Raw genomic sequence first — 22,683 nt, forward strand, 5'->3', positions numbered from 1 at the left:
TACCAAGCACCCACAATGAATGGCAGGGTGTCCCACACCACTGCCAACAATCTATCTATCAAGCAGTTCTAGCCATCTACCAAGCACCCACAATGAATGGCAGGGTGTCCCACACCACTGCCAACAATCTATCTATCAAGCAGTTCTAGCCATCTACCAAGCACCCACAATGAATGGCAGGGTGTCCCACACCGCTTGCAATGAAGAAGGAGCTGATGAGGCTGCCACATGCAATGCTTGTCTGTCTCCACTGGGCCTGGGGGACACTTCATTATTTGTTGGTTCCTAGGACAGAGTCAGGTGGCAGCTGTATTGGTACTAATGTCAATGCTTTAAGTAAACAAGAAAACACAGAAAAAACACAGACAAAAAAAACAATGACACAACAAGCTCAAGCCACTGTAAGATAATATTTCCATCCCTAACATAAATGCATGTTTCTGTGCCTGATAGTACCTAATGTTTCCTTGTCTTGCACTGCTGCATGTTTCTAAGTGATACACTACTGCATGTTATTATGTGATACACTAGTGTATGTTACCATGTGATACACTACTGCATGTTACCATGTGATACACTACTGCATGTTACCATGTGATACACTACTGCATGTTACCATGTGATACACTAGTGTATGCGTTTGTGAGTTACAAGAGGAAGGTGCTTCCATGTACTCTGCCTGGTCATACACACAGTTCAATCAATGAGCAAATGAAAAGCCTCAAAGCCTGGACTTATACACACAACAGCTGATACATGTTCTCAGAAATAGAAAAATCAACCACGGCACTTTACTGACAGCCTGAAGTAAGTTAGAGATGACTCACCTGGTCCTGTGTTGCTGCACCCTGTGTCATACTGTTGGGGTGTTCCTGTGTGGAAGGCACAGGGCTGTGGGTGACTGAGGCATGCCCTGCACAGCTACTGGAAGAATCAATCTGCAATACAAATCGAACATTTCACCCAGCTGACAAGATTATGTCCACTTCTACATGGTCTGGATGTTTTATCCAGTACTCAACTGTACTCCAGCATTATGTGATGGTCAACACTGATACACAAGCATACCACTGAGAGATATGATGACAAAAGAAGGCTGTTTACACAGACCTGAAGACAGATGGGAAGCCTTGAAAATGTAATAACTTTTTAATAACATGGTGACAAGCAACATTCCCTGAGCTACTCTTTCCACCTCGCACACAACCTTGCACAAAGGACACAATAATTCTCTTGAGGGGAGCCAGAGGTAGGAGAAGAAGCATTTATAGTCTTTTGATACAGTCATGGTTGGATGATTATGTAGTACAAGAGCTGTTTACACACAGATAGTATTGAAGGGTAGCACTGGGCATGACTGGACGTCAGGTAATAGAGCTCTGGCTGTCAGGAGCTCTGAGAGGTGTGGGTGTCAGATAACAGAGGTTTGGTGTCAGGTGAAAGAGGTTTGGTTTCAGGTGAGAGAGGTCTGGGTGTCAGGTAACAGAGGTTTGGTGTCAGGTGAAAGAGGTTTGGTGTCAGGTGAGAGAGATCTGGGTGTCAGATAACATAGGTCTGAGTGTAATGTGTCAGAGGTCTGGGTGTCAGGTAACACAAGGTCAGGGTTTACAGAGATCTGGGTGTCAGGTAACAGATCTGGGTGTCTATTAACAGAGGCCTAAGCATCATGTGACAGAGGTCTGGATGTCAGGTGACAGATCTGGATGCTGGCTAACGCTGGGTTTGGTATCAGGTCACAGTGGCTCGGAAAAAAGACATCTGCCGTGACTGGTCTTAAACACTCTGTCCCTATCTATCATATGGTTTGTGTTTGCTGCACGTCATTCTTCAAATCTGGGATAGGCCACAGCTTAATACCTTGTTTCTGTTTCCATTGGTTAAAGCCAACACCATGAGCATGATTAGAATCCAAAGAGTCCCCAGATGCAGTTAAGCAAGATGGTTGATGTATCACCTCTCATCAGCTGATCAAGTCATAACAATTCCGCCAACGTCTCTGGTGGCACAGATACAAAATCATATGGACTTTTTCACTTTTGCTGAATGGTTGCTTTCACAACGCCACCAGAGACTCAAATGCATTAGTTGACTGTTTGTATGCCCTGTAATACAGTACAGTGTGCTTACAATAAACATTCTGATAATTAGGGCGGTGTACTGGCCAAAAATTGTATTGCAATATATTGTGATTCTGGTACCCATATTGCGAACTTTTTGACAGGAAGTACCACTAATTGTACATGTCGATCTTATTTTCTTCGTTAGTCAGCCTAAGCATATGTCTTATGGTTCTGATAGCAGAAATCTACAACTTCAGATGCATTGTCAGGAATTCTAATTTCTTATTTCAGACAATTCACAATAATACTGTATGCCATTTTGTGATTGAATAAGAAAAAGAAACATTTGATGTAAATGAATTTTTAATTCATAACATAAAGATAACCACCAACAAAAATGATGTTCTTTACCCAATATACCGATTCTCAGATATAATATTGTGATACACATCATATGAAAAGGGTTTTGCATTAAACTGGTACACCAATGATACCATGCAGCCCTACTTCTAATTAACTATAGTTCTATTGAAATCAGTGATCACTTCACTTTGTTTTGTTTGTGACTAGCAGTACACTGCAAAAATTGGGTGAAGGTTTAATCTGAAGCACAACGGTTTTCATCAAAGTCTCTTCATCCTATTTAGTCACAATTCAGAATCAACCCACATCCTTTCCTAATCCTCTCAGACAGTTTGCTTTCTGCATCTGAGAGATGAAAGCAGTTGCTGATGAAGAGCTGACAATTAGACTGGGCTTTCAAGACATTTTTATTCTAGCCACATGCTGAAGCTAGTAAAGACAACATGTTCGGTGAAGGGAGTCAGGCAGCACTCAGTGACAGATGAAGACATGGTTTAGGCATTTCCAATTGGAGCATGAGATGACGACATACAAGTATCATATCATCATTGTCACTGCAACACTACAAACAGTCACCACCTAGAAATAGACACAGGTATAGTCCACTTCATCAAATTCACATTCAGTGTTGGGGTTAGTGCTCCCTACTTAGGTTCCGTCATGATCAGGGCCACAACCTGAGGACCTGAAACAAGGAACACTGTGGAGACCCACAAACAAGGAGGACCCTGACACAAGGAACACTGTGGTCTTTGACATGAGGATCACTGTTGACCCACAAACAAGGAGGACCCTGACACAAAGATCACTAGGGACCCACCCACATTGAGGATCCTAAAACAAAGATAAATGTGGACCCTTACACATTGAAGACCCTGACAAAAGGAACACTGTAGACCCACACACATGGAGAACCCTGACACAAGGATCACTGTGAACCCTGACACAAGGATCACTGTGAACCATGACACAAGGATCACTGTGAACCATGACACAAGGATCACTGTGAACCATGACACAAGGATCACTGTGAACCATGACACAAGGATCACTGTGGACCTACAGACTTGAAGGAGTCCCTTGACAAATGGAGGATCCTAGTGCAAGGGTCAGTGTGGGACCACACCCATAGAGGAGACCCTCACACAGGTATCACTGTGCACCCTGACACAAGGAACACTGTGGACCCAAACACATGGAGAACCTGACACAAGGAACACTGTTGACCACACACATGGAGAACCATGAGACAAGGAATATTGTGAATTTACACACATGGAGGACCTTGACACATGGAACACTGTGGACCCCACACATTAAGGACCCTGACACAAAGAACACTTTGGACATATGCAGGATCCTGACAAAAGGATCACTGGGGACACACACACACATTGAAGATCCAAAAATAAGGATCACTTTGGAACCACACTCATGGAGGACCCTGAGACAAGGATCACTGTGAACCCACACACATGGTGGACCCTGACACAAGGATCACTGTGGATTGTGACAAAAAGGAACACTGTGGATTCTTACAAAAGGAACATTTTGGAAATACACACATGGCAGACCCTGACACAAAGATCACTGTGGACCTACACTTATGGAGGACTTGACATATGGTGGGGCATAACACAAAGGGAGTTGAAAACTGATGTAGGATTATATCACACAGTGTCCTAAAATCCAAGGAATGTGACACTCTCTCAATGTTATGTGTATGAGGAATTATTTACTTTCTGGTGAGAATAACAGTATTGTGCTTTCCGTTACAGATCAGTGTTCCTCAGATGGGACAGAAACAAGGTCTTTCTCCATCCCACACATATTCAAGTCTAGTGGAGCAGATCCACCCTCTATTTGACAACTCTGTGAGTGCTGATGCAGTGTTGAACATGTGTAGAATTTTACAATTTTGCTTAAGGATCAAAATCAATGTGAGCACTTAGGCAGCCATCATTCAAACCCAGCCATGTGAAACTCCTTGTCGTTTACATGACTAGCACCTCATTTCAGATCCTTACACCTCATTAAATCACAAAATATGCTTCCTAAACCTACAACAAGAAAACTGATGGACAGAGAGGCATTTCTTGAACTTTGACGTATCAGTAAGAGCTAAATTGAAGCAGAGTGACATGTCTTTGAACAGGTCTGAATCATTCCACTTGAGAATCATACACAAGTTTTCTGCAAGTGTGAACACAAAACATTTGGTAACTCTCATCTAGCCCACCCAAGTCACACAATAAATTGGCAGCAATCTCTGCCAATCACAGGCACCCAATCAATTTCCTCACTATCAAATAGAAAGTAGAAACCATATAATTTTATTACTGGTAGAGCATGACAGGATGCAAATCTTAAAACACCTCTTAAATATAATTACTGGCATCTGAAGCAATGAAAGTGTGCACAGATCATACATGGCATCTGTCAGACAGGGGTCAGCTAATATGAAGGTCATCTGCTGTAATAAGGTATTTATAAAAAAATGAAGCAAGTCTATTGTAAATAAAGTGCATATGTACAAGATGGAATGTCCCAGCGCTGTAGCAGCTGCCTCCTCAAAACACATGTCAGCATCAGTATGGCACCTGCACTTGTACAAGGGTGGTAATCACCTGTATAGCACCTGCACTTGTACAAGGGTGGTGATCACATGTATGGCACCTGCACTTGTACAAGGGTGGTGATCACCTGTATAGCACCTGCACTTGTACAAGGGTGGTGATCACCTGTATAGCACCTGCACTTGTACAAGGGTGGTGATCACCTGTTTAGCACCTGCACTTGTACAAGGGTGGTGATCACCTGTTTAGCACCTACACTTGTACAAGGGCGGTGATCATCTGTTTAGCACCTGCACTTGTACAAGGGCGGTGATCACCTGTTTAGCACCTGCACTTGTACAAGGGTGGTGATCACCTGTATAGCACCTGAACTTGAACAAGGGTGGTGATCACCTCTTTAGCACCTGCATGTGTACAAGGGTGGTGAGCACCTGTATAGCACCTGTATCTGTAAAAGGGAGGTGAACACCAGTATAGAACCTGTACCTGTACATGGGAGGTGAGCACCTGTATAGCATCTGTACCTATACAAGGGTGGTGAGCACCTGTATAGCACCTGTATTGCACCTGTAACTCTACATCCTGCACAGTACTTGACAAACAGCCTGCCTTGTTTCACTTCCCATTACATGTCACTGTATTTGAACTTCGAGCGCAGCCCCACCCTTAAGATTGGTGTAATTGTCAATTACTATACATTAAAACCATGGTGCTGCTATTCTTGTTTGATAACAACCCAATGCAATGACCAAGCTAATGTGTGTGGTTACAAGACTGTCACCCAGTGCTGTTAACACCACGTGAGTAGTCACGCAGTCTGTGCCAAATCCTACATTTGTCATTGACAGAACCATCCCTCACACATGATCACTATGAAAATCTCGGATGCATGAGGTGTGCAGGATATGTCACGGCTATTTAATTTCTTGATATGGTTGATCTGCCAGTACCCTCCCCCAAGGACGCCCTCAACTTGTTGCCCAGAGACACTGGCAGTTGGTTTGTTGCTGTTCACCCATCATCTGGAGTACCTTTGTGCAATGGAAGTTGTACTTATACACCAGGTAAACAAATCCCTGTTTAAGATTCAAATAAGTGCTGATTGTCTGCCGCTGGTCAAACAGTGCAAGAAGGAATTACCCATAATTCCACAAACAAATCTATCTTGAAGCTGATAGGATTTCCAAATAAACCCTTCTTCTCCAGAAATGGCACACTGCTCAATAATTTAGTCTGGAGTTATGTTTTTGACAAGTCTATGTCTGCTATTCCTAATTCTGGACCAATAAATTTGGTAGAGGTATTATGTCCAACCAGCAGGCACAATGACCAATGTAACAATATCCTCAAATCAATACTATAATGCCAGTGTCTGTGCCACAGCCTACCTTGGTCCTACACACCATCCCTCGTCCTCTCTACATGCAGGCGTGTCACCAGGGAAAGCAAAGAAATAATTTCAACCATAATAAAGCCTTTCCCCACACACATCACCAGTACTTGTCTGATGCCAGGTTTCAGCTCTGCCATTCCTCTACTGCAGGCAGGTTCTCATACTGTCTCAATCCACAGCTGTATAGCAAACAACTGTGTGGAACCTATATTTCAACCAGTACATTTCCATTCCAACAGACAAATTATCCATTAACCATGAAAACATATCTTTCTCATCTCACAAAAAAGAAAGAATTGCTTCATTCTGCTGCTGTATTTCTTACCCAGCCAGAACTGATAACAGTCACTAGCAGGATGTGGCAAAGGTGTCAGGATTCACATCCTCCTGGTCATGATGAGGTTGTTTGCCCGTGCTTCGAGAAGGTAAGAAATGCTGCACTGTGGAAAAGTAGGAAAAGTAATGTTCTAGCAAGTGTGATAAAATTTCAGGGCCCCGGAAGCCCCACACGGTTCAGTATTCAATACTTGACAACAAAGTTCAGTATTCAGTACTCCCAAACACAGTTCAGTATTCAGTATTCCCAAACACAGTTCAGTATTCAGTACTCCCGAACACAGTTCACCTCAAACACAGTTCAGTATTCAGTACTCCCAAACACAGTTCAGTATTCAGTATTCCCAAACACAGTTCAGTATTCAGTACTCCCGAACACAGTTCACCTCAAACACAGTTCAGTATTCAGTACTCCCAAACACAGTTCAGTATTTAGTACTCCCAAACACAGTTCAGTATTCAGTACTCCCAAACACAGTTCACCTCAAAGACAGTTCAGTATTCAGTACTCCCAAACACAGTTCAGTATTTAGTACTCCCAAACACAGTTCAGTATTCAGTACTCCCAAACACAGTTCACCTCAAACACAGTTCAGTATTCAGTACTTCCAAAAACAGTTCAATATTCAGTATTCCCAAACACAGTTCAGTATTCAGTACTCCCAAACACAGTTCAGTATTCAGTACTCCTCAAACACAGTTCAGTTTTCAGTACTCCCAAACACAGTTCAGTATTCAGTATTCCCAAACACAGTTCAATATTTAGTACTCCTGAAACACAGTTCAGTATTTAGTACTCCCAACCATAGTTCTGTATTCAGTACTCCTCAAACACAGTTCAGTATTCAGTACTCTCAAACACAGTTCAGTATTCAGTACTCCCAAACACAGTTCCGTATTCAGTATTCCCAAACACAGTTCAGTATTCAGTATTCCCAAACACAGTTCAGTATTCAGTATTCCCAAACACAGTTCACCTCAAACACAGTTCAGTATTCAGTACTCCCAAACACAGTTCAGTATTCAGTACTCCTCAAACACAGTTCAGTATTCGGTACTCCCTAACACAGTTCAGTATTCAGTAATCAAAAACACAGTTCAGTATTCAGTGCTCCCCAGCACAGTTCAGTATTCAGTACTCCCAAGCACAGTTCAGTATTCAGTATTCCCAAATACAGTTCAGTATTCAGTACTCTTCAAACACAGTTCAGTATTCGGTACTCCCTAACACAGTTCAGTATTCAGTAATCAAAAACACAGTTTAGTATTCACTGCTCCCCAGCACAGTTCAGTATTCAGTAATCCCAAGCACAGTTCAGTATTCAGTATTCCCAAACACAGTTCAGTATTCAGTACTCTTCAAACACAGTTCAGTATTCGGTACTCCCTAACACAGTTCAGTATTCAGTAATCAAAAACACAGTTTAGTATTCAGTGCTCCCCAGTACAGTTCAGTATTCAGTAATCCCAAGCACAGTTCAGTATTCAGTATTCCCAAACACAGTTCAGTACTCCCCAGCACAGTTCTGTATTCAGTACTCCCCAACACAGTTCAGTATTCAGAACTACCCAAAACGGTTCAGTATAATAATAATAAGTACATTTATAATACGCCAAATCCAGACACAAAAAGTGTATGCTCACAGCGCTACATGAGAAATATGGACATCACCAGGTTAAGAGATTGCAACTAGAAAGATTAAAGTCTATAGAACTGGGAGAAGAGAAATGTCTTGACACTGTCTTTAAACATTTGGAGAGTTGGGATTCCTTTAAGATGATCTGGGAATTTGTTCCAGAGAGTGGTGGCATTGTAAGTAAAAGATCTCTGACCAAATCATTTCAGATGTGCGGTTGGAACAGAGAATAAATGTTGTTGGGCAGATCAGAGGACTCTAGATGGGAGGTAGACTGGTGTGAGTTCTGACAGGTAGGAAGGAGCTGACTGGTTATAACACTGATAGGCCAATGAAAGCACTTTATACTGAACATGTGCTATAACAGGTAGCCAGTGCGGTTTCATTAGCAAGGGTGTGATGTGCACAGATTTCTTTGAACGTGTAACACTATCGAGTACAGTATTCAGTACTCCCCAACATGGTTCAGTACTACCTAACACAGTTCAGTATTCAGTGCTCTCCATCACAGTTTAGAATTCAATAGTCCCCAAAGCAGTTAATTATTCCCAACAGATTTCCAGTTTCCCCACACAGTTTAATATTTCCCAGAAGTGTTCAGTTTTCCCTATGATAGGTTAGTATGACTGAACAGAAATATGTATTTCCCCAGTAAGGGAAAGACATTCACAAAAAAGTTGTATTCACAGAAGAGTTCTGTATTACCCAAGGAATCTGTTTACAAGAACTCTTCTCTCATCTCATCCTCCCCAAGGGCTCCACACACAACAATCAGTCGTGGAAACTAAATATGACAAGTATTGGCCTGGTCCCATACTCTGGCCCCAATTACCTCGCTGCTACAAGTATCTAATGAACAATGTCATCTACATAAAAGCGATGGCTTGTTTGCCATGACTGGAGGCTGCCTACTCCAATATTGATGAAAGTTCATGCCAAGACCGTCAGCTCCCAACTGGGGGCAATACTTGTGTTCCCAGGCAGGTATCGCTGGTATGTGTGCCAGACAAAATCCCCTTCAGACCGTGCTTCCTGTACGAGCCAGGGGGCAGATGGGAGCAACTCTCCAACTGTGTATAGCCACATGTGGATCAACTCTCTGTCTGGTACATGAAGGTCATGTGACACTCTCTTATACATAAGGCATAACACCTGTCACAGCAAGAACATGGGACACTGTCTTATACATCAGGTATAACACCTGTCATAGCAAGAACATGGGACACTGTCTTATACATCAGGCATAACACCTGTCACAGCAAGAACATGGGACACTGTCTTATACATCAGGCATAACACCTGTCACAGCAAGAACATGGGACACTGTCTTATACATCAGGTATAACACCTGTCATAGCAAGAACATGGGACACTGTCTTATACATCAGGCATAACACCTCTCACAGCAAGAACATGGGACACTGTCTTATACATCAGGTATAACACCTGTCACAGCAAGAACATGGGACACTGTCTTATACATCAGGCATAACACCTGTCACAGCAAAAACATGGGACACTGTCTTATACATCAGGCATAACACCTGTCACAGCAAGAACATGGGACACTGTCTTATACATCAGGTATAACACCTGTCATAGCAAGAACATGGGACACTGTCTTATACATCAGGCATAACACCTGTCACAGCAAGAACATGGGACACTGTCTTATACATCAGGCATAACACCTGTCACAGCAAGAACATGGGACACTGTCTTATACATCAGGCATAACACCTCTCACAGCAAGAACATGGGACACTGTCTTATACATCAGGCATAACACCTGTCATAGCAAGAACATGGGACACTGTCTTATACATCAGGCATAACACCTGTCACAGCAAGAACATGGGACACTGTCTGATATATCAGGCATAACACCTGTCACAGCAAGAACATGGGACACTGTCTTATACATCAGGCATAACACCTCTCACAGCAAGAACATGGGACACTGTCTTATACATCAGGCATAACACCTGTCACAGCAAGAACATGGGACACTGTCTTATACATCAGGTATAACACCTGTCATAGCAAGAACATGGGACACTGTCTTATACATCAGGCATAACACCTGTCACAGCAAGAAGATGGGACACTGTCTTATACATCAGGCATAACACCTCTCACAGCAAGAACATGGGACACTGTCTTATACATCAGGCATAACACCTGTCACAGTAAGAACATGGGACACTGTCTTATACATCAGGTATAACACCTCTCACAGCAAGAACATGGGACACTGTCTTATACATCAGGTATAACACCTGTCATAGCAAGAACATGGGACACTGTATTATACACCAGGTATAACACCTCTCACAGCAAGAACATGGGACACTGTCTTATACATCAGGCATAACACCTGTCACAGCAAGAACATGGGACACTGTCTTATACATCAGGTATAACATCTGTCATCACAAGAACATGGGACACTGTCTTATACACCAGGTATAACACCTGTCATAGCAAGAACATGGGACACTGTCTTATACATCAGGTATAACACCTGTCATATAGCAAGAACACTGGAGACTGTAATACACATCAGGTATACCACCTGTCATAGCAAGAACATGGGACACTGTGTTATATATCAGAGCCAGGCCATGTTACCTCAACATCCCATATCACTACAAAATTCAGCCAAGATGCTCTCCAGCAACATGAGTGATCTTCAAGATGATAGGCCTAACAAGACATTACAGTATTCAGTTAGAAAACCATTATATTTCAAAACATGTCTTGCAGAAAGTGTCTGTTTTCCTTTTGCCTCCACCACTCAGCATGCTGTCCAGTCCTGCAACACAGTGGGCCACTCACTCACTTCACAAGTGCCATCTGTGATCAATATGGAGCCACTCTCAATATTTTCCCAAGCCCTCAACATCACTTCTCCATACTATCACTCCTTTCTTCCCAGGACAAGTTGTCCAACTCTGTTTTTCTTGTACTTATGCCTGTCACAGCATTCATTAGACTACCTCACTTATCAAGCAGGCAATCTTCAGCAATAATTGATGACATACATCACCATAAATCAGCTCCTACAACATAACACTGTGAAGACAGTTAATACACCAGCATCATTACAGGGCAAAGCCATATAGAATCTTCTTTGGGAAACAAGGTGCTTGATAAAGCACACAACATCCAGTGTTTTACTCAAAGAATAGCTTGTTGGCACAACGTAGAACATCCAATTCTGGACTGTTACAGACATGTATTGATACACAACAGACGTGTTGATACTGATCATACAACATCCCATTCTTGCCTGCTACAGAGGGGTGTTGATATACCGCATAACATTCTGTCCTTGCGTGTTACAGCAGTATGTTGATTCAACACATAACCTCCAGTTTTAGCCTGTTACTGAAGCGTACTGATACACCACATATCATCCAGTTCTTGCTTGTTACAGACATGTGTTGATACACCACATAACATCCAGTTCTTGCTTGTTACAGACATGTGTTGATACACCACATAACATCCAGTTCTTGCCTGTTACAGAAGTATGTTGATACACCACATAACATCCAGTTCTTGATGGTTACAGAAGTATGTTGATACGCCGCAAAACATCCAGGTAAAAAATGATATAATATCAAGTCCTTGTCTGCAACTGAAACTTGTTAAAACACTATATAACATCCTGTTTCTTTTTTACAGACGTGTTGATAAACTACATAAAATCCAGTCTTTGCTGGTTGATGAGTACTGACTTGTGTATTGATGCTATAGTGTGCTGACTAGTGTATTGGTGTTATAGTGTACAGACTAGTGTATTGGTGTTATAGTGTGCTGACTAGTGTATTGGTGTTAGAATGTGCTGACTAGTGTTTTGGTGTTATAGTGTACTAACTAGTGTATTGGTGTTATAGTGTTCTGATGTTATAATATATTGACTAGTGTATTGGTGTTATAGTGTCCTGATTAGTGTATTGATGTTATAGTGTGCTGACTAGTGTATTGGTGTTATAGTATGCTGACTAGTATGTTGGTGTTATAGTGTGCTGACTGGTGTATTGGTGTTATAAAGTGCTGACTAGTGTATTGGTGTTATAGTGTACTCACTAGTCTATTGGTGTTATAGTGTACTCACTAGTGTATTGGTGTTATAGTGAGCTGGCTAGTGTATTGGTGTTATAGTATACTGACTAGTGTATTGGTGTTACAGTGTGCTGACTAGTATATTGGTGTTTTAGTGTACTGACTAGTGTATTGGTGTTATAGTATGCTGACTAGTGTATTGGTGTTATAGTATACTGACTAGTATATTGGTGTTATAGTGTGCTGACTAGTGTATTGATGTTATAATGTACTGACAATTGGGACAATATGGCAAAATGCCTACATCTTGAAGATCTTCACTTGTTGTAAAATGAACATACACAAATAGAATTTCAATCAGAAATGCCATTTCTTCCCAGCATTCTGTATACAGCAATAAGGATATTTGTAGCCCATATGTCATCAGTATTCGCTGATGTGGTTCTCTAGTTCAAACCGCTTGTGCTCATCAACTGTTACAATTTATGAGAGAACAGTGATGTGATTTCTGCTGCACAGGGAGGGTGGCGGTAAGTCTGCACCAAGGGAAGATAAGATAGATAAATAGCTGCAGTCGGAATTGCCCTCATCCACAATCAAAGGCAACACTGCTGATAAAACCTGGCTTGAATTACCACATATGGAGAACAAATTTCTCCAGTAAATACACCTCTTGTGGGAGCATGATAAGCTACCCTTGTGATAAAACTCACCATCAACGAAGTTGTGAAGGTACCTCAATGAGCGGTAAATGAAAAGGTACCAAAGCAGTGAACATTTACCACAATAGACAGTGAACATGTAACACAGCAGTCAGTGAACATGTACTTCAGCAGGCAATGAACATGTACTGTCAGTGAACATGCACCACAAGATAGTGAAGATGTACAGTCAGTGAACATGTACCACAGTAGACAGTGAACATGCACCACAAGATAGTGAAGATGTACAGTCAGTGAACATGTACCACAGTAGACAGTGAACATGCACCAAAGCACACGGTGAACATACACCAAAACAGTCAGTGAACAACATGCATGATATCAGTCAGTGAACCTGTACGACATCAGTCGGTGAACATGTACCACAGCAGTCAGTGAACATGCACAACATCAGTCGGTGAACATGTACCACAGTAATCAGTGAATATGTACCACAGCAGTTGGTGGACATGTACGACATCAGTCAGTGAACATGTAAAACAGCAGTTGGTGAACATGTACCACAGAAGTCAGTCAGTGAACATGTACCACAGCAGTTGGTGAACATGTACCACAGCAATCAGTGAATATGTACCAGAGCAGTTGGTGGACATGAACAGTCAGTGACCATGTACCACAGCAGTTGTTGGACATGTACCACAACAGTCAGTGAACATGTACAACATCAGTCGGTGAACATGTACCACAGAAGTCAGTCAGTGAACATGTACGACATCAGTTGGTGAACATGTACCACAGCAATCAGTGAATATGTACCAGAGCAGTTGGTGGACATGAACAGTCAGTGACCATGTACCACAGCAGTTGTTGGACATGTACCACAACAGACTTAGTGAACATGTACCACAACAGTCAGTGAACATGTACCACAGCAGTTGGTGAACATGTACCACAACAGACTTAGTGAACATGTACCACAGAAGTCAGTCAGTGAACATGTGGTCAGTGAACATGTACCACAACAGACTTTGTGAACATGTACAAAGAACGTGTACCACAACAGTCAGTGAACATGTGGTCAGTGAACATGTACGACATCAGTCGGTGAATATGTACCACAGCAATCAGTGAATATGTACCAGAGCAGTTGGTGGACATGAACAGTCAGTGACCATGTACCACAGCAGTTAATGGACATGTACCACAACAGACTTAGTGAACATGTACCACAACAGTCAGTGGACATGTACCACAGCAGTTGTTGGACATGTACCACAACAGACTTAGTGAACATGTACCACAGCAGTTGGTGAACATGTACCACAGAAGTCAGTCAGTGAACATGTGGTCAGTGAACATGTACCACAACAGACTTTGTGAACATGTACAAAGAACACAGCAGTCAGTGAACATGAAGCACATGTTTACACAGTGAAAATAGAAGACAGCTTGTGATTGTATATTTTGGAATGTAACGTGGACAAGTGAGTATAAAAGGGAATTGACATTTGAAAATATAGTCATTCTAGTCAAACAAATATGACAATCACTTCAAACAAGCAGTTTGCAAGACAAATCACATTCCAACTTGGAAAGGAAAACACCATTCTGACTAAATTGCATGAAATTGTTTAATTATAAAACAATCGATGAACCAAAAAAGTGGTCAATAACAGGCGTCATGCAAGACTGAATAAAATCTATAGATGATTTAGAAACTGCCATCTCCCTCCATAGCAACAGCTAAATGGCTGTCTCAGTCATGTAAAAACAGATCAACTCAAGCCATTATCAAAATGGCTGTAGAACATCGCCGTAAGTAGCAATTTTGGACTGCATCAACAACAGCAATACTCAGTCCACCCATACAACCAAGTCCACTTAACTGCTCCACAATACCATGCAGCTCCACAATACCATGCAGCTCCACAATACCATGCAGCTCCACAAAACACAACAAACTGTGGAAGATGATCACATCCACAGATTCACCACTCAAGAATTACACTAGAATCTTGTATTGCAGTGTAAGCATGGGTCTGTCAGAATGCATTCTGTTAACTGCAGAATCCTGTACAGCAGTGTAAGCATGGGTCTGTCAGAATACATTCCGTTTGCTGCAGAATCCAGTATAGCAGTGATAGTATATTCTGTCCACTGCAGAATCCTGTATGGCAATGTAAGCGTGGACCTGTGAGAGCACATCCTCTTCACTTCAGAGTGAGTATCCTGACCTCTGCCAGAAGCCATGCATGCATACACAACTCGGGTCTGTCAGAGTACATTCTCTTCAGGGTGGGTATCCTGACCTCTGCCAGAAGTCATGCATGCATACACAACTCTGGACCTCCAATCACAACACACCATAACAGTTCAACCATGGCCACCAACCTGCACATGTCTTTCATGTTGAGGTTACAGGATACGTTTCTGTGAATGCCTTTTAATCCTGTTGGCCTATCAAGGCTGTGAAATTACAGCTGGAGATTCTGTCTGTGAAAACAATGGCCTCCCCACGGAACAGGTGTCCCCCTCTGTCACAATGCCATTTTGCACCTAACCATGGCAGCAGATGGAAATTATACACAATACATCATTCCAGCAAGCTTCAATAACACCTCAGATCCAATTTTCCCACAAAATAACTCAGGACTAAGACAACATTATGGATACAAGAAAACCAATAAACACTGTGTCTGTATGAACAGATATTATACTAATATATCAAGAAGTCTGGACACTGAAATATATCAAGCCAGTTATGAATAAAAGTGTTGAGAAGCATACTTCCTCTGATCAGGTGGGGTGGGATCAACAACACACCTACAATATCCTACACTACATCTAATAGATACACTATTCCTACAATATCCCTTACAACAGTAAGAGAATACACCACATCTACAATATCCCACACTACAACCAGTAGGAGAATACACAACACCTACAATATCCCACACTACAACCAGTAGGAGAATACACAACACCTACAATATCCCACACTACCTCCAGTAGGAGAATACACCATACCTACAATATCCCACACAACATCCAGTAGGAGAATACACCACATCTACAATATCCCACACTACAACCAGTAGGAGAATACACCACATCTACAATATCCCACACAACATCCAGTAGGAGAATACACCATACCTACAATATCCCACAAAACATCCAATAGGAGAAAACGCACCTTACTGAACAATACACTGCATCCAGTGGTAGAACTCATCACACCTTATTGGATAACTGTAACATTATATCTAATAGGACAATGACCCCACAACACATGTGAAAGAACGCTACCACACATGTGAGAGGACACTAAAACACATGTGAGAGGACACTACCATACATATGACAGGACAATATACATGTAGTGACTATCAACTGTTCATCAGTATTTCTTGTACTGCAAGAGGAGTGCCTGAGCTAATGTCAGGCTGACATGCAAGGAACCTTGTAATGGTGAGTGATACTCAATTGATACAGGACTTTCCCAGTGATACATGGCACAAAGATTAACTTCCAACCAGCCCTACAAATCATCTAATCAACTAGAAAACTAAATCAATGGGCCTCAAGCTTCAGACAAGCATAATTAAATCGTATCTGTTAGAAGGTTCTTGTAGCCCAATATCGTATTTCAAGTAGTTCCACAATGAAGAATGTTGGTTAACTGATGTCAGATCTCACAGTGCTATTTTCTACAGTGATTCCAAAACACCTCCAGCTGAAGACGCATCACATTCACAATGAATTACACATACAAAGCCAGGTCCTTTTGGGCAACAGTTAAATGAAGTCAAAAGTGTTCATCTGCAATGAAAGAGGTGTTTGTCCAACAAGAAACATACCTGGTTGTCTTACAAAATCAAAACAGAAACAGCTCTGGAAACATGTGAACTAGTAGATATGTCAGAAATATCAGGCCTATAAATGCTGTAATAACTGGGGGACTTGCTTGAGATGCTGGACCTACAAGAGCTGTGATAACTGGGAACCTATACTTGAGATGCTGGACCTACAAGAGCTGTGATAACTGGGGACCTACTTGAGATGCTGGACCTACAAGAGCTGTGATAACTGGGGACCTACTTGAGATGCTGGACCTACAAGAGCTGTGATAACTGGGAACCTATACTTGAGATGCTGGACCTACAAGAGCTGTGATAACTGGGGACCTAGTTGAGATGCTGGACCTACAAGAGCTGTGATAACTGGGGACCTACTTGAGATGCTGGACCTACAAGAGCTGTGATAACTGGGGACCTACTTGAGATGCTGGACCTACAAGAGCTGTGATAACTGGGGACCTAGTTGAGATGCTGGACCTACAAGAGCTGTGATAACTGGGGACCTACTTGAGATGCTGGACCTACAAGAGCTGTGATAACTGGGGACCTACTTGAGATGCTGGACCTACAAGAGCTGTGATAACTGGGGACCTAGTTGAGATGCTGGACCTACAAGAGCTGTGATAACTGGGGACCTACTTGAGATGCTGGACCTACAAGAGCTGTGATAACTGGGGACCTACTTGAGATGCTGGACCTACAAGAGCTGTGATAACTGGGGACCTAGTTGAAATGCTGGACCTACAAGAGCTGTGATAACTGGGGACCTAGTTGAGATGCTGGACCTACAAGAGTTGTGACAACTGGGGGCTCTGTTTGACATGCTGGACCTACAAGAGCTGTGACAACTGGGGAATCTGTTTGAGATGTTATACCTACAAGAACTGTGATAACTGGGGACCTGCTGGAAAAGTTAGACCTACAAGTGCTGCGAGAACTGGGGAACCAGCTTCAGATAGTAGTCATATACCTAGACATGTCACCACGTCCCACAGTTAGAGGAAGAGGTGTGATCACAACATGGATGCATCACCATGTCCCCCTGTTGGAGGAAGAGGTTTGACAACATAAATGAGGCATCACATATGTCAAGACGGTTTGGTTCACAACCTGTGAATATCAGACTGAGGTTGGTGGACACAAGCCAGACAGTGCGCACTAAGTAACAGATTAGCCATGACAAATCTGACAGATTAGACAGGACATCAGCTTAAAGCCATACAAGCTTTCAGCAGAATTAGCATCTGTCGTATCAGCCTCATACATCACACAACATTGGTAGTTCCCACGCAATATTGTTACATACAGATATGTGAGTGATAAGTGTTGGCTAATCTGCTTATCTTTTATGTTACGCACTGTAGAATAATGGGGAAGAATACTGGCTCCAGAAATGTTCCTCATTGTCTGTTCTACACAACATAATACAGCAGAAGCTGGCCCTCTGGGACCCAGTTACCTACCTCACATACCGTGTGCAACACAAGCTCACTGACCACAAGGTTATCACTGAAGGAATTCACTGACCACCAGGTTATCACTGAAGGAAGTTACCTACCTCCTCAGACCAGTGCAACACAAGTTCATTGACCACCAGGTTATCACTGAAGGAATTCACTGACCACCAGGTTATCACTGCTGGAAGTTACCTACCTCCTCAGACCACATGCAACACAAGTTCACTGACCACCAGGTTATCACTGCAGGAAGTTACCTACCTACTCAGACCACGTACAACACAAGTTCACTGACCACCAGGTTATCACTGCAGGAAGTTACCTACCTCCTCAGACCACGTGCAACACAAGTTCACTGACCACCAGGTTATCACTGCTGGAAGTTACCTACCTCTTCAGACCATGTGCAACACAAGTTCACTGACCACCAGGTTATCACTGCTGGAAGTTACCTACCTCTTCAGACCATGTGCAACACAAGTTCACTGACCACCAGGTTATCACTGAAGGAAGTTACCTACCTCCTCAGACCATTTGCAACACAAGTTCACTGACCACCAGGTTATCACTGAAGGAAGTTACCTACCTCCTCAGACCACGTGCAACACAAGTTCACTGACCACCAGGTTATCACTGCAGGAAGTTACCTACCTCTTCAGACCACGTGCAACACAAGTTCACTGACCACCAGGTTATCACTGCTGGAAGTTACCTACCTCCTCAGACCACGTGCAACACAAGTTCACTGACCACCAAGTTATCACTGCAGGAAGTTACCTACCTCCTCAGACCACGTGCAACACAAGTTCACTGACCACCAGGTTATCACTGCTGGAAGTTACCTACCTCTTCAGACCATGTGCAACACAAGTTCACTGACCACCAGGTTATCACTGCTGGAAGTTACCTACCTCTTCAGACCATGTGCAACACAAGTTCACTGACCACCAGGTTATCACTGAAGGAAGTTACCTACCTCCTCAGACCATTTGCAACACAAGTTCACTGACCACCAGGTTATCACTGAAGGAAGTTACCTACCTCCTCAGACCACGTGCAACACAAGTTCACTGACCACCAGGTTATCACTGCAGGAAGTTACCTACCTCTTCAGACCACGTGCAACACAAGTTCACTGACCACCAGGTTATCACTGCTGGAAGTTACCTACCTCCTCAGACCACGTGCAACACAAGTTCACTGACCACCAAGTTATCACTGCAGGAAGTTACCTACCTCCTCAGACCACGTGCAACACAAGTTCACTGACCACCAGGTTATCACTGCTGGAAGTTACCTACCTCTTCAGACCATGTGCAACACAAGTTCACTGACCACCAGGTTATCACTGCTGGAAGTTACCTACCTCTTCAGACCATGTGCAACACAAGTTCACTGACCACCAGGTTATCACTGCTGGAAGTTACCTACCTCTTCAGACCATGTGCAACACAAGTTCACTGACCACCAGGTTATCACTGCTGGAAGTTACCTACCTCCTCAGACCACGTGCAACACAAGTTCACTGACCACCAGGTTATCACTGAAGGAAGTTACCTACCTCTTCAGACCATGTGCAACACAAGTTCACTGACCACCAGGTTATCACTGCTGGAAGTTACCTACCTCTTCAGACCATGTGCAACACAAGTTCACTGACCACCAGGTTATCACTGCTGGAAGTTACCTACCTCCTCAGACCACGTGCAACACAAGTTCACTGACCACCAGGTTATCACTGCTGGAAGTTACCTACCTCCTCAGACCATGTGCAACACAAGTTCACTGACCACAAGGTTGTCACTGCTGGAAGTTACCTACCTCCTCAGACCATGTGCAACACAAGTTCACTGACCACCAGGTTATCACTGCAGGAAGTTACCTACCTCTTTAGACCATAAGCAACACAAGTTCACTGACCACCAGGTTATCACTGCAGGAAGTTACCTACCTCTTCAGACCACATGCAACACAAGTTCACTGACCACCAGGTTATCACTGCTGGAAGTTACCTACCTCTTTAGACCATATGCAACACAAGTTCACTGACCACCAGGTTATCACTGAAGGAAGTTACCTACCTCTTCAGACCACATGCAACACAAGTTCACTGACCACCAGGTTATCACTGCTGGAAGTTACCTACCTCTTCAGACCACATGCAACACAAGTTCACTGACCACCAGGTTATCACTGCTGGTAGAAGTGTTCACACAGACTGCTGCCCAGATAGCATGATCTAAACAACACTGGTACATACTAGATGTAAAACTGATATATATCCCAGGTAGACAACATGATTGATGGATATACTGATTTATATCCAAGGTAGACAACAGGATTGATGAATATATTGATCTATATCCCAGGAAGTCAACAGGATGTATGTATACTGGACAAAAATAGTTAGGGATATATGTAAATTTTGAAATTATGAATAATGATGTATTTATTCAATGTCATACTGATATAAAATTAGTCATAAAAATACCAATATCCCTAACTTATTTTGTGACAGGGGGGACATAGCTGTTTGATAAGTGCCTACGGGGAAAGGGAAATCAGAAACATATCATGACAAGATCATCAAGAGTTAGGAGAAATGATTTCTGTGTGCAAACATAATAGCAATAATACCATATCATAGTCATGTTATCCTAATAAATAAGACACTTGTATTTCTACTTTTTATCATTTCTGGTACTTGTCTTCTATTCAACTAGTCCTAATCCAATTGTTTGTCCACACATCTTTCATGTCAACTCCGCACGGAAGGAATGTGTGATTATTTATGTGCGAACATCCTGACAAGCATTTGAATAACTGATTAAGCTGTGATTAATGGCTCTAATTCTGCATCCTACATTCCTGGCACAGCATGACTGTCAGGCCAACTGACGGTGGTGGCCGCCACACCATCAGCTAATTGCTGCCCATCATGTTATCTGGTTCTGTAGGCAGCACTGCTAAATATCACTGCATGTAGTCATGAATACTGCAGTACAAACACCCGATCACAGATGCTACTGATTTTATTGACTGAATTATTCACACCACTTCGCGGTAATCATTCTCTAGTTAAAAAACAGTGTGGTAATAACTCACAGAAACAATCATTTGTGAAACATTTAGTTTCCTACTGTATGGGAATATGTTAAACTGTCATGTCATTGAAAGGTTCCCACAGTCTGGAGAGGATCATAGTTTTACTACATCAGTTTGAGGATGTTTATGTTTCACCACATTTGTGTGACAGACAAAGGCTGTAGGTTGTGTATACCTGTATATACAATATTTATGTATTCATTCTTTATGACAAAAACAAAACATGATGGAAGTTTTACTCCAAAAGTCACTGAGTAGATGAGGAGTAGAAACAGGATGTGGTTTTTTGTACACTGAACACACGATCACAAACTGTCGCCTGCCAGCAGACACACAAATGGGGAAATGGTAGAATATGTAAAAATGAAAAATAGTGTACATAAAAAATAAGTGTATTCATAAAAAGTATTTTACTGGAATCTTTTCCTGCATGTTAGGTTAGAGTTGACCCTGAAGATGCTTACTGTCTGTCATCAGTTATATCACACGAACAACGATATTGCTCATCACACGAACAACGATATTGTTCATCACACGAACAACGCTATTGATCATCACACAAACAATTCTTTTATATATTGATACTATGGTGGAACAGAAAGCATATTAAATTTGAAACACTGATCAACTACACTAAACTATGAAGGAAAGTAGTATACATTGACTCTCACCACTGCCTCATGAAGGAAAGTAGTATACATTGACTCTCAGCACGGCCTCATGAAGGAACGTAGTATACATTGACTCTCAGCACGGCCTCATGAAGGAAAGTAGTACACATTGACTGTCAGTACTACCTCATGAAGGAATGTAGTACACATTGACTCTCAGTACTACCTCATGAAGGAAAGTTGTATACATTGACTCTCACCACTGCCTCATGAAGGAAAGCAGTACACATTGACTCTCAGTACTACCTCATGAAGGAAAGTAGTACACATTGACTCTCACCACTGCCTCATGAAGGAAAGTAGTACACATTGACTCTCAGCACGGCCTCATGAAGGAAAGTAGTACACATTGACTCTCAGTACTACCTCATGAAGGAAAGTAGTACACATTGACTCTCACCACTGCCTCATCAAGGAAAGTAGTATACATTGACTCTCACCACTGCCTCATGAAGGAAAGTAGTATACATTGACTCTCAGTACTACCTC

At 42.4% G+C, this 22,683-nt stretch overlaps 1 protein-coding gene across 1 annotated transcript in view; it reads right to left on the bottom strand.

Annotated features, from left to right (window-relative positions):
- Positions 1-22,683, bottom strand: part of LOC137281992 (uncharacterized) — a 212,039-nt gene that overhangs the window by 22,767 nt on the left and 166,589 nt on the right. Inside the window, exons 6-7 of the mRNA XM_067813748.1 lie at positions 828-938; positions 169-285 (exon numbers count right to left, since the gene is read on the bottom strand). Coding sequence (XP_067669849.1) covers positions 169-285; positions 828-938 — 228 coding nt within the window. The remainder of the gene's footprint in view (positions 1-168; positions 286-827; positions 939-22,683) is intronic.

Source organism: Haliotis asinina, chromosome 4 (assembly GCF_037392515.1).
Source record: "Haliotis asinina isolate JCU_RB_2024 chromosome 4, JCU_Hal_asi_v2, whole genome shotgun sequence".
NCBI lineage: Eukaryota > Metazoa > Mollusca > Gastropoda > Lepetellida > Haliotidae > Haliotis > Haliotis asinina.